The 14,340-nt window shown below is 36.7% G+C and overlaps 1 protein-coding gene across 1 annotated transcript; it reads right to left on the bottom strand.

Moving 5' to 3' along the window:
• Positions 1-10,838: 10,838 nt before the first annotated feature.
• On the bottom strand, positions 10,839-14,139 carry LOC131164978 (protein LOL1). The gene is made up of 6 exons (XM_058122555.1): positions 13,864-14,139; positions 13,600-13,760; positions 12,905-13,018; positions 12,653-12,766; positions 12,319-12,428; positions 10,839-11,121 (listed from the first exon to the last, which is right to left on the bottom strand). Exons 2-6 carry the CDS (start codon positions 13,658-13,660, stop codon positions 11,083-11,085), a joined length of 438 nt encoding a protein of 145 aa, XP_057978538.1. The 5' UTR covers positions 13,661-13,760; positions 13,864-14,139; the 3' UTR covers positions 10,839-11,082.
• Between the last annotated feature and the right edge of the window lie 201 nt (positions 14,140-14,340).

Here is a 14,340-nt window from a genome sequence, read left to right as displayed (position 1 = left end):
AAGCTATGGATTTCTTATTATTAATTTCAAGATTTCTTTCTTTTAGAGCCATTTCATAAGTGAGAAGTGATCCTATGAGTTCGTCTAGAGATGTGGTTTTAAGGTTTCTTCCTTCGGTAATGGTCGTGGCCTTTGGTTCCCATATGGATAGAAGACCCCTAAGTATTTTTCGGATCATCTCATAGGTGGAATAAGTTTTTCCTAAAGCATTTAGAGAGTTTATTATGTGAGTGAATCTAGTATACATACTAGTGATGGATTCATCAAGATTCATCTTGAAGGTCTCATATTCACTGGTTAGCATATCTATTCAATTATCTCTTACATCTTCGGTTCCTTCATAGGTTGCATTAAGTTTGTCCCATATTTCCTTAGCTGTCTTGCAAATCATGGCTCTATTAAATTCATTGATATCTAGTGCACAATATAGGGAATTAATTGCACTTGCATTTACTTGAATCATTTTATGATCAAGTGTAGTTATGCCTTTTTATTCTTTTGGGACTTGTTTTCCATCTACCAACTTGGTAGGAATTAAGTCACCATCCGTGACAACCTTCCAAACCTTTCAATCCATAGTTTGAAAGTAGGTGCTCATAAGTTGTTTTCAAAAGGTATAATTCAGTCCACAAAAGATAGGTGGTCGTGTTGAGGATTGACCCTCTCCGAAGGGAGCTACTCCTATATTTGCCATGTAGATCTTTGTGTAACTACTGTTTAGGATTTGTTACTACTTAACTCTAATACCAATTGAAAGTGGACTAGTGATCCCGAGAGAGGGGGGGGGGTTGAATTGGGTTATTAAAATTTTAAGTTCCTTTTTCTATTTTTTACTTATTTGATATACTCAGCAAAGCTTAAGCAAACCAATCAATTCACAACTAAAACAAACCACAAATTAACTAAAAATTTAAACAACCAACCAATTTAAGAATAACCAACCACAAATACCAAACCAATCACAATTTGAAGACTTTTATGGAATTTCAACTTTTGCTTTTGTAAGCAGCCCTGTAAGCAATTTGTAAGCCCTATTTTTGAATTGATTTTATTGCGTTCTCTTAATTAAGATTTCTGAAAATTAACCAACGTACTCCCTTGTGGATTTCCGCAAACGGTTAATTGAAACATGCTTTCGTTAAATTAAGAGTCTTTTTTTTTTTTTTTAATTCAACGATTGAGCCCTGCAACTTGCACTTTGCACATACACACATAATATATGAAGTACTGAAATTTAAAAGAATAGGGAAAGAAGAACACCACGTTTTTACGAGGTTCGGCTTATCCCCAGCCTACGTCCTCGCCTTTGGCCAATACCACCAAAAGGATTCCACTATGAACGCTCCTTTCCGGGTGGAGCAAAACTTTTACAAAAATCTCTTTTTTTTTTCAAGAAGAGAAACCTCTCCAAGTGATTAGCCCACACTTGGTTCAATGACCCAAATCAGCTTTGAATCGAGATACAAGAATCTGTGTACAAGATAACTCTCAAAACAGAGCAAATTTGTACAAGTTAGAGCACTTAAATATACTTCAATCAAATATAAGGATAGAAAGTATGAAGCTCAAGTTTAGAGATCACCAAGGGTTCTTTAATGATTGAGAATACTCAGTATTAGAACCGTAGGTTTATGAATCAGCAACAATTCAGATGAATTCTCCCAGATGGAGTGTGAGCAAGAAAGAGCTTTGTGAGAGATTGAGAGTTGAATGCTTGAATGCTATGTGATTGCTTGGATATTTAATTTCTTGGGTTTAAAGGAGTATTTATAGACTTTTTAGGACGAGTTTCCTTATTTCCTGTCCACCAAGTTTTTATAACGTTCATATTTGAAAAACTAATTTTTAGAATTTTCCCATTAAAGCTCAAAATTTAAAAAACTCGTAGAGTCAGTCGGCTGGATAGGCGACTGGGTAGGTAATTTTATAGGGTCAATCGGCTGGACATGCGATTGAGACCCTTCTATCGGCTAGAAATAAATTTCAGGAAATTGTCAGTCAGCTGACTGAACACAGTTCAAAAAGAGAAAGTCGGCTAGGCTTGTTAGTCAACTAATTGATCTCTGTTCATAATGGTCAGTCGGCTGGGCAGATTTTTTTAACAAATATGTTTGTCAGTCGGCTGGGAAAATTCAGTGTATTCTGGTCAGTCGACTGACTAGTTTCATTTTCTGAAAAACTCTCATTTTTTTTTTAAACCCTTGTAATTTAAAAAACTCAAATGTAATTTTTCAAAAAAAAATAGGTCCTTAAGTCTATGATGCATCCTAATGAGCTTCATAATTATAAATTATATTTGAACTGCAATACTCACAAACGACTTTCTAAACATAAACTCTTTAAGCACTATGATGTAGGACGAGAATGATCGACTTATGTCCTACAATTCAGCCCTCACACAAGTACATACACTTAAACACTTTAACTTAAGAATTTAATTATCCGAACATAAACACAATAGATCATGCTTTATTTGACATGTTCAAGGATTTTGAAAAGGTGTATGACTTGTCCAGCAATTAAGTCCCAATTGGTTCTGTCATGCCCGAACCCCGAAATGGGACCCAGGGGTGAGAATGTAATCTAACATGTCCCTGTATCATACAAATCATCACAGATACAGTACAAAGGATGAGGGTCTGACCCCGTGGGGTTCTCAAGCACCCTAAACACAATTATATACGTAGCAGAAAACCATACATACATATGCAGTATCATACCAGAGTCTATACAAGAGCAGACACAATGCTCGATCAAAACGTACGAATGCGTGCCCAACACATCCCAAAATCGCAATCCACCAAAATTACAGTCCTAGCACTTACCTAACGCTAAACGTGGTACATCGGCCACTACGCTCCCTACACCAGGATGCTAGTTCCGGTTACCTGAAGGACCTATAAAAATGTACGTATAGCAGGGGTGAGACACCTTTCAGTAAGAAAGAACACAGGTTATATCAGTGTGTGGCATTTAAGTGTTATCATGACACAACATACACACAGTTGAATGCAATCCAGTACTAATTTACACAGTGCATACACGCACACACAACACATGATCAGCAATCCCGGTGTCGTCACACCCTTCGGCCCGAAGCCGGTCTGCGACAATCCGACGTTGGCCCAACCAACCCACGAAGCACGGCGCTACTAGCACATGGCTAGTCCCCGACTTTCATGGCATCATACCGGCGCTAACTGGTGGATCCACACCCTTCGGCCTGATCTGCCGGAATAGGCTCACACCCTCAGATATAGAGCCGGATACTCTTGCCTACGTGGCAGGTGATAAACACACGCCCTCGGATATAGAGTCGGACACTCTCATTACCTGGAACAATTTCGTAACCCAGTTCCTACTAGCATTTCAACATATCAGACACACATGCATGCTCATATAACCAAACAAACCACATCCATTTGGTAATCTAAATCATGATTTTCCAAACAAATACAGTTTAAACAAGTCAAGGCACGACCATTCAATATCGCAGTATAAATCAACATATACCCTCGGTTTTCAACAAAACCAGGGATGCAGCCCGTCGCCCCCTTTTTCCCAAAACTGTAATAATGAAAAACTCATAGTTTTCTCCATTAGATCCCCCCAAATGAGTAGCTAAAACACACATAGGACCGTGAACCACAGTTTCATCGAGTTCGATTTAAAAAATAACCAATATAAACATAGTTCCCCTTACCTTTTTCCCGAATAACAAATCCCGAACTCCAAGGACCCTAAACAGCGAGCCGAGTTCCAAAACCTACAAATCACAGTACAAAATATACTCACAAAATAGTTACCTACAAAACTATCAGATCAGAAATGAAAACTGAGCCTTACCTCGATTTTTTGTCAAAACCCAAAAATCTCCAAAACGAGATTCTGATCCGTAAAAATTGTAGAGAATCCTTCCATGATCCTCGTGGTAACTTCAGATTCATGATTCCAGCAACAATCGGCTAAGAAAACTAGAGAGAGAGAGAGAGTAGGGAGGTTATTTCAAAAAGGAATCAAGTTATATGCTAAAAAGTTGCTATTTCAAAGATTCAAGAATAAAAGTTCTATTTTAGCAAACTAATATTCATATAATTGATTTTAACTAGAAAGTATTAATATTGCAATCTATGGCTCAAATGGGCTATTCAAAGATGTGATTTTAATCTACTAGCATGGGTTCACAAGATATAGCAAAGGATTCAAACACAAATACTGAAGTTACCAAGGAATTGATTTGAATAACTTGACATTGTTCCACACGTAGTTAGATCACACCGTAGGTCCTTCGTACAAGATTTGAATCACAAGATGAACGCAGTAATGAAGTGTAGATGATGATTGTCGTGTGGGTGTACGAAGATGCTGGCCGTGTGGTGTTGATGGGGGCCGTGAGAGTATTAGATGGAGGAAGAGTTGATGGAGTCGTTGGATAATTTAGTGGTCTCTCACCACTTGATCTTCGGAGAGAATGACATAACCTCATACTACTCACTCACAAGGAAAGGAACAAGCTTTACAAGCTCAAGCAAAGAGATGCTTCTTCAGTATTCAACTTCAACTTCATGTCTTGTTCTTACAATAAGAAGACTATTTATAGGCATAGCCTGGGAGACAAAGTACTAAACACTCAACAACTCTCAACAACTTTCAAGAACAACTCTCAACAACTATTAACCTAACACAATTAATACTTACTAAAAAATAAGGAACTCCAACTTATAAGCACACAAGTCAAGCTTAGTTGTCTTGCATTATTACAATTCAAATTTGAAATTTAAACATATTCCAAAAGGAAGGCCAAAACCATGTGGGGCCCATTGGAGCCATGTGGGGCCCACATAGGTTTTGAGTTGGACTTTGTTTCAATATGTCACTTGGGTCTTCAAGCATGGTCTTCAAGCACCTAATAATCTTGAAATAACATATCCACAAAAAATATAAATTAACACAATAGCAAAGTCTTCACATAAAAAAAGTCTTCCATCAAAGAAGTAGAAGATCTTCAATTAATCCCATGTGTTCCCGCAAAATAGATATAAACAATAGTGGACATCTGGAGGTTGTCCACGTGTCACCATGTCAGCAAAGGAGTGGACATTGGGAGGTCATCCATGTGTCATCATATCAGTAAAAGGGATATATAAGGCATGTTGATCCCTATCACACTAAGTCTTCAATATTTTTGTCCATCTCTTGAGGTTCAACTTGACTTCAAGTCCTAATTGCCTTTAAGCTTTAAGTTTGACATGTATTGCTTCTATACTCCGGTAAGCTTTCATTTGATTGACTTTAATTGCTAAGCTTCCTTCCATGATAACTTTGTTCAATCCTGAAACATTATCCCTTAACAACATATGTTAATATATCCTTCATTTGTTATCATCAAACAAGATTGAAAAGCTTAATTAGGCCAACAACAGTGATTTATAAGGGCCCTCACGCACTCTTAATCACACTCACACCAGATGGTTTGTTACTTTTATTGATGATCATACTTGTATTTGTTGGGTTTACTTGTTGAAAGATAAAACTGAAGTCCATTCTATTTTTGCCAGTTTCCATTCCATGATTCAAACACAATTCCAAACTCACATTCAAATTTTACATATTGATAATGGTACAGAATAGTTCAATGATATCTTGGGACATTATCTTCGAGAAAATGGAATTGTTCATCAAAGTTCCTGTATGGATACCCCTCAACAAAATGGGGTTGCTAAACGTAAAAATAGGCATATTCTTGAAGCAACTCAGGCATTAATGTTCACTACAAATATGGAAAAATATTTGTAGGGCGATGCCATTTTAATAGCTACACATCTCATTAATCGAATGCCTAGTCGAGTTCTTTCTTTTGCTACTCCTCTCTAGAGAATATTTTCCCAACTCTCGGCTCCACTCCAATATCTCTCTGAAAATCTTTGGATGTACTGCATTTGTTCATGTTCATGCTCACAATCGGGATAAACTGAAACCTCGTGCCATTAAGTGTGTTTTTATTAGTTACTCTCCTACTTAGAAAGGCTACAAATGTTATGATCCCGTCACAAAAAAATTGTTTGTTAGCCTTGATGTCACGTTCTTTGAAACCACTCCTTACTTCCCAAAGCCCTCTCTTCAGGGGGAGAAATGGAGTGAAGATCTATTCTTTGATTTCTCTGTTGATGAATCTATGTCATACACCAAGTCTACCATTGCATCATTTCCTGACCTATCATGTACAAAAGACCACTTAAACTCAGGGGGAGATGCAGGAAAACAAAACAACACAGACATACTTATTTACTCAAGAAAGCCAAACACAAAGAACAGAGAGAACCTCATACTTGAGGCACCAAGAGAGTTGGAACCGGTGATAGCTCCAAGCAATCATGAGTCCACGCCCAATCCTGATTAGGTAATAGATGGCCATGAGCTCCCTTCTGATAAGCCTGTACCTGATGATATCAATTTATCCATTGCAGTCAGACAACAAACTAGGTCATGTACTCAATATCCCTGGTCAAAATACATGTTTCATAAAAGCCTGTCTATAGAGTATCGTGCTTTTACTTTGAACCTTGAAAGGATAAAACTTCCAAAGAATATCTAGGAAGCCTTGAAGATTCCTGAATGGAGGGAAGCTATAATGGAGGAAATGTGGGCTCTGGAAAAGAATGGAACTTGGGACATTATGAATTTGTTGAGAGGGAAGAAGCCAGTTGGTTGCAAATGGATCTTCACATTGAAATATAGAGCTGATGGGATAGTTGGACGGTATAAAGCCCAACTTGTTGCAAAAGGGTTTGCATAGACCTATGGCATTGACTACATGAAGACATTTGCACCAGTGGCAAAATTGAATAAAATTCGGGTCCTCCTGTCCTTGGTAGCCAACTTGGATTGGCCACTACAGCAACTCGACATTAAGAATGCATTTCTAAATGGCGAGTTAGAAGAAGAAGTGTACATGATGATACCTCCAAGTTTCAGTAAGAGAGGCGAAGAAAACAGGGTATGTAAACTCAAGAAGTCCTTGTATGGACTCAAACAATCTCTTAAAGCATGGTTCGATAGATTTGCGAAGGTGATAAATAACCAAGGATACCGACAAGGGCAATCTGATCACACTATGTTTTTTCATTAGCCTGAAAGTGGTAAAAAAAACAACTCTGATTGTGTATGTTGATGATATAATCCTAACTGGAGATGATACAGTGGCGATGGAAATATTGAAGAAAGTCCTAGCTGCTGAGTTTGAAGTTAAAAACCTGGGACATATGCGATACTTCTTAGGAATGGAAATTTCCAGATCAAAAAAGGGTATCAGTGTCTCTTAGCGAAAGTATATCCTTGATCTCCTAGCCGAAACTGGCATGTTTGGATGCAAACCTAGTGAAACCCCCACTGAAGCAGTAAAGAGTGTTGAAGACTGCGGAACATCAGTTGAAAAAGAGAGGTATCAAAGATTGGCTGGTAAACTCATTTATCTATCATGTACCAGACCTGACTTTGCATTTGCAATTAGTGTGGTAAGCCAACACACGAATTCACCCAAAAAGACTCACCTAGATGTCGTGTGCAAGATCCTTAGGTATCTCAAGGGCTCTCCGAGCAAAGGAATCTTCTTCAAGAAGTGTGAAAGTAAGAAAGTAAAAGTTTTCACAGATGCAAATTAGGTAGATCAATCGAAGATAGAAGGTCTACCACCGAATGTTGCACCTTTGTATGGGGAAATTTGGTGACTTGGAGGAGTAAAAAACAAAATGTAGTGGCTCAAAGTAGTGCTGAGGTTGAATTCAGGGCAGCTGCACAAGGGATATGTGAAGGACTGTGGTTACGGAAACTCTTGGAAGAATTACAGATCCCGATGAAATTTCCTATCAAACTTTACTGTGACAACAAAACAGCCATCAGTATCTCTCTCAATTCAGTTCAACATGACATGACTAAGCATGTAGAAGTGGACCGACACTTTATCAAAGAAAAGGTTGAAGAAGGAACCATTTGTATGACGTATGTACTTATGAAGGAACAAAATGAAAACATTTTTACCAAAGGGTTAGCTCGACAGAGTTTCGATGATTCCATCTGCAAGTTGTCAATATCTATGATCCAACTTGAGGGGGAGTGTAGAAATTTCGTGTATATTGGAGAGATTTAGGGGGTATTTATTGTATATTATTGAGTGAGATTCTTTTAAGAGATTGTTTCCATATTTATTTAGAGTAGAGATTGTATTATAAGTAGTTTGTATTGTCTTGTACAAAATTATTCAATAAATACAGAAATTATTCATTTTGATTTCATTTGGGCATTTGAAACGCAGACCTAATAGAGAACCTATGAGGAGGAGTGAGTTAGTTATTGTTTCTAACATGAAAAGGGGTAGGGGTGGTCCTAAAATAACTTGGAATAGGTAGTGATGAAGGATTTAATAGGCCCTTAATCTAATAAAAGAAAATGCTCTGAATCGAGTGAATATATAAAAAAGGATTTATGTAGCCTACCACACCTAGTGTGACTTAAGGCTTGTTGTTGTTGTTACGTGACATGCACATGAATACGCCCATTAAGGAATTGACGGAGGATCAGCTTCTTGATAGAATGGGTTTGCAAAAATGAGATTCATTGAGGCTGTAGTGGACATCAAGTCACTGCATGTTCGTGGATATACATGCACATGAGCATGTAAAAGTAGCCTTATTTGTGGGAATTATATTCATATCTTCCGTTGACAAATTATGTGACTCTGCAGCTTGTGTGCTCGAATGTGGTAGTGAAGAAAAATATCAAATTTTAATAATACCCTTAACTACCTCCATAATGTACAACTCATTTTATTATAATATTTACATATTCCAACTGAGGAATGCTAATCAAAACTTTAAAGTGTTTGCCAACACTTTATATACTTAGTGCATTGAGGCTTAATTTGAATCTTAGAGAGAATAAAGAAGTTTTGTTTAAAAATTAATTCCTTTTGAAGCATTTTAAGCTTTTCTTTCCTTATATCATCCTTCCTGATATCCAAACAGAGGGAGTTCTAGGAAGCAATTCGTGGAATATCTTTTTAATGCTTTGATAGTTATAATAATGAATTTATAGCTATTCAAGGAGATGTTAATTTTTCTTAATTTCTGTGCACCAAACGTTTATTTGACAGCTGTTCTTTTTTTTTTTTTTTTTGCACATTTTATTAATAAGAACCAATAACTTAGTTTGGAAAATGGATTTTGCCAATACAGGTGAAGTTGACGTCTTTCAATAAAAGCTGTTAAGAATGGCCTTCGTTGAGGCTTAAATTTATTCATTTTAAAATTTTCCTGCAGAAACCTAATAGTAGAGACTCTAAGATTGGCTCTGCATCTTTTCTCTTAATCTCTCTCCTTTGGTACTAATGGCATACTAGGAAAACTGACATGTTTTTGTAATGATTTTTACAATTTAAGATAAGACATGCATGGGAAAGGCCCGTTGGTGTTATTGTGTGATTATTATATGGGCTAGTTTTGAGAGGGAATAAATTATAATAGAAGTGTAAATGTATACACTTCAAATCAACCTTTTTTAGATGATCAAGTCTAAGACCGTATTTATGGATGCAATGTCAGTGAAATAAGGTGTAGAAAGCAGGATATTAAACATTAATGACCAAGGGATGCTTGGGCAGCTTTTATTTTGTAATAATCCTGGCATCAAAGAGTAGAATTCTCATAGGGTAGCCATAAGATGGGTTATGTGGAAGTTGCTTTTGAAGTTCCCAATCGTAAACCCCTGATATGAAAGTTTAGTTTTTTACTCGACAAACTAGAACCATTATAAGTATTGAAGAGAAGGATTTTCACAAACTACTTCAACTTATTGGTGGAAAGTGAAACATTTGTGCTTGATTAAAATAATGGTGTCGAGATGGATAACTGGTAGGATAAGCAAGGATAGAATTAGAAATGAATGCGTTTGTGACAACTTAAGATGTTGACTGATCAGGGTGGTACTTTCAGCAGTGATCACCACAGCAAGTGTGATCATGTTCCAAGTTGAACGCAGAGCAGGGATAAGGGGTCAACCAGTAGAAGAAATGAATTGAGGTCACTAAAAAAATACTGGTTCTCTGGTATATAGTATATACTGCATAACCAAGATCCATTAACCTGATAATGAACAGAGTCATATTCTTTGAATTACTCTCTACTTTTATTTCATTTTATTTTTACAATTTTGTATTTGTTCAGATTCAGACTTGATGATGCTTGTTGACCTGTGACTATTCCTTAGCTCATGGTAGGACAGAAGCTATGCAGCCATCTCTCACCTTAGAAAATCGCACTCTTCTTTTGTTTTGTTTTGTTTTTTTTTTTCTTTTCTTTATTTTTGGGTTTTTTTGGGGGGGGGGGGGGGGGGGGGGGGGGGGGGAGGGGGGGTATGTTAGGTTTGCAAAGTTAGGTTTGACGATTCGTTTTGGCAAGAACTTATCCAATTTTCAGTTGACATTTTTATTATCTCTTTTTGCCATTTATTTCGGGTTTTCTCAACCATAGAATTCCTGTGAGGTATTGATTGCAGTCAAGTTAATATTATATGTGACCATGTGATGGTTCTTCAAGATGGACTTTTCATCAATACACTCACCAATATATATTTATATATATTCCATGAAACATCGTGCTGGTCCCAAAGTTTATTTCGTTGTATTGTTCAATTCAATGTTTAGGGTGCCATAAATGTGCAAAAGCAAGTAGTTTGTATCTGCTCTGTTTGGCAGTTCGAAAATAAAAAGTACTTGAAATAAATTTATGCCATGTACTTGATGCTACTTATACATGCATGAAAGTAAAAGAAAATGAAGTCTTTCGTATCTGAAATTTCTAAATGCAATTCCCACCCAAAAGTCTTCTCATAGAATGTTCCTTAAACATCCAACCTGCCAAAACTATTTATTTATGATAGTTCACGCAAGGGAAAAATAACTCTATACATATGGCTAGAGGGAATTTTCTCTCTGCTTCTTGAGATGCAATCATGGAGGATAGATACTGTAGGATGTGAAACTGAAACTGAAGTTGTAGTCTGTAATAACCAGTTTAATCATTTTATATCTTAGTTGTTGAACTTCTGCTCAGCAGTGCTTGTGGAGGCCTGCAGCATTGAAAAGTACCACTTAAATACGGCGCACACACTAGGTTTTAGTCTCTGCAGTTAATGGGATTTTTCTCTAATAGTCTAAACCATACTAGTGACATCAAATCACCATAAGACTGAAAAGATTAAATAAAAAAATGGGGATGGAAAGGGAGAAAAGATTTTAAGTTTATCAAGTAGTAAAACCCAATAAATCTTTAAATTAAGAATATTCTTACCAGAAATTAGCTGCAATATATGAGTCTTTTGGGTGCTGAGATTTTAAGTACATATGTATGTATTTATTTTATTGCATGAGTAGTGACACTGGACATGTTCTGAAGTACAAACTCAATATCCATCGTCATATTAGCAGTAGCTGATACCAAGAAATATCAACATAAAGAGCAGAACTAAGTGAAATACATAAAAATTTTAATAATAGCTGCATATTGAGCGTGTAGACACCAAAGTTATCTAGACCTTGAATGAACCTGATACCATTGTTTTTTGACCCAACAACAAATGAGATCTGAAAAATTATATCTGAAATTTAAGAAAAAAATGTTGAATGAAGATTGCCTCATGAAAAAAGTACCAAAAAGAAGAGAAAAAAGATTTGGAAGCTTAGTTGCCATCATAGTTCAAGTTATGTGTCCCATCTCTATTTAGCAACTGAAATTTCCATTATATCCTATGTTTTCTCTCCTACATTTTATTTGATCTCTTGGAATCCGCATTGTCAAATCAGATACCATTTTTTTCCTGGCCAGTATGCTTGTGCTTGTCCCTATGTATGAATTTGTAAGTCCAAACATGGTTTAGTGAGCAAAGGAAAGCCCAAGGGAAGAGACAGAGAGAGGACTTTCGATGTTAGACCAATATTTTCATGATTTCTCAAGCTTACATGTGGGAATTATGCATCAGTAGTTTCATAAATCACTTGATGGCATTTAGCAAGTTTCCTACCATCAAAATTTCAAATTGAAGTTGGCTTCCACTTCACTCCAGTCTCCTTGATTTATTCTCAATGATGAGTCCCCTATGAATATCATTCTTTTTTTTACTTATTTTTTTTTTGAAGTAGAAATAGATTTGGTATACTTAAATGGTAAATCTTCTCATTTAAGAATTTGAAGGCATGTTTATGCGAATAAGACACTAACCTCTCAGGATAATTAGCATCTGTTAAGTGAAAAGGAAGTGTATACTGACCCCAACTGATGTCACGAAATTGCAAACTGCACATTTTACAGATCTTGCTCCATATTGGTACATCAACAGTGTCCGGCAGCTCCCACAGTTGACATGTGCTACCTGGTTAGCTGTTGCAATATACATTTGACTCTCAGATTCGATTCTTGCAATATACATTTGAATCTTACCCTCAACTAATAGCAACTTAATCAATGAAATTTCCTATTTAAGAACTTCTATAAATAAGTTTGGAAATATATAAAAAAATCTAAATAGGGCTTATATAATTATTCATGCAGTTAATCTTTAACATAAACTATTGATGCCAATTATACTATCATTAGGTGTATACCTTCCAAGGCTAGATTGATGGTGTGACAACAGGAACATTGTACGCTAGTTGCTCCACGAATGTACATTAGTAATGTATGGCAGCCTCCACAGACTAATTGTGCCATTTCAGTGCCTGCTTAGGTTAATAACACAAGTAATTTTGATCAGACCTGTTCTTGAGTGGTCCTATGAGAATACTTTTTTGGATTAACAAACTTACAATAAGAAAAGAAATCTGGAAAATGAGAAGAAGAGATGGGGAGAACCATACCCGGAGGTGGCACAGCTGTGACTGCATTGCAAACAGCACAACACACAGATGTTGCTCCGACCGGATAGAGTAAAAGGTTTCTACATCCAGAACAGACTAGCTGGCTCTGTGTGCCTGATGATAAACATAGGTTCTCTATGGATTAGATATGCAGTTTCAAGTGATGAATGAAAGAAGAGTGATTCTATATTTTGCCACAAAACCAAAGACTTCCAAGTATTAATCCTGCCTCCCGTCACTCAATATGTTCTTGGACAAGGTAAAACTGATTAGAAACCTGCTTGGATTTTGAAGCTAAATTTGAAATTATGCAAGCTGGTGACTACCCATTAAATACTAACCATTTGGTAGCTGTACCATCACGCATAATTGCTGAATTTCTCACATACTATCTTTTTTATAGTCAGAAATTCTGTTTAGTTTACCTTTTGCAGGGGATGTTTATATTGAATTTTCTAATCCGTCCCATAGTAGGTAATTTTTGCATTGAAAGTTTTAGACTTTATCAGCTGATGCTTGAATTCTTAATCAACTGCATAATGGAACTCCTGTTTGGTTGCCTAGGAAACAGAGGAGAAAAAAAGTTGGATTCCTACATCTTCTTCCTTTTCAAGTAGAGTGTGCACCCTACGGGGCAAAGTAAGAGAATTCACTTTGTTTTCACACTAAAACTAGTGCAGGGCAGAATATGATACCATTGGAAGTTGGCGTAACTGGCGGCGGAGGCGTCGGATATGGAGCAAGGGGAACAAGCATTGTAAATGCCAGAGGTATCCTCTGTTTTTCTCTCTTCCAAACTTTTTGAAGTTAGCTGGCTCATACACAAAACAGATTCTTTTCTCCCATTCTTCCCATTCTGCAAAAATAGAGGACAAAATTAAGACAACCATAGGTGTATTAACTAATGTCCATGACAAAGAATCTGAAAGGAATGGGAGAAATAACAAAATACTGCATACCCAGTTGTGAATTTTTCCTCAAAAAGCATCCATGAAACTCTGTTGAAGATACCCAGAAACTGAAGCTTGAACACACTTCACATGCTTTCAGTTTAGTTCGACATTGTGAAGTGGGGCAAACACACACCTTTTAGGCTGCAGACTATTTTTTCCCCAGAGAGAGAGAAAGAGAGAGAAGATATGATCGGAAGAGGGTTGAGTCATAAAAGGTTGGGTTAAAGGAGGTTTTTACTTGTTTCGTCTTCACAGTTCTTTTAAAGATGCAGTGAACGCCAGGGGCTGGCTCCTCCTTTGGGCAATTGAGGTGTATAAACACAATTTAATTCTTGTTTTTTTTCAAGTCTCATTGACTTCCCAACTAACAACTTTATTATATTTCTAACTATTTATTACTCTCATCTCTCTTTCTTAATTTTTCTAAAAAAATCTTTCCATCTCTCACACTCTCTCACTCTCATCTCTCGGTCTCTCTATAAT

Source organism: Malania oleifera, chromosome 9 (genome assembly GCF_029873635.1).
Source record: "Malania oleifera isolate guangnan ecotype guangnan chromosome 9, ASM2987363v1, whole genome shotgun sequence".
NCBI classification, from domain to species: Eukaryota; Viridiplantae; Streptophyta; class Magnoliopsida; order Santalales; family Ximeniaceae; genus Malania; species Malania oleifera.
This window is presented reverse-complemented; position numbering and strand designations above follow the sequence as displayed.

Coding starts and splice junctions, on each gene's coding strand:
- LOC131164978 (XM_058122555.1), bottom strand. CDS start 13,660: ATGCTTGTTCCCCTTGCTCCATATCCGACGCCTCCGCCGCCAGTTACG. Junction 13,019..13,599: donor AGTTACGCCAACTTCCAATG/GTATCATATTCT, acceptor GTTTATCATCAG/GCACACAGAGCCAGCTAGTC. Junction 11,122..12,318: donor ATTTCGTGACATCAGTTGGG/GTCAGTATACAC, acceptor TCAATGCTGCAG/GCCTCCACAAGCACTGCTGA.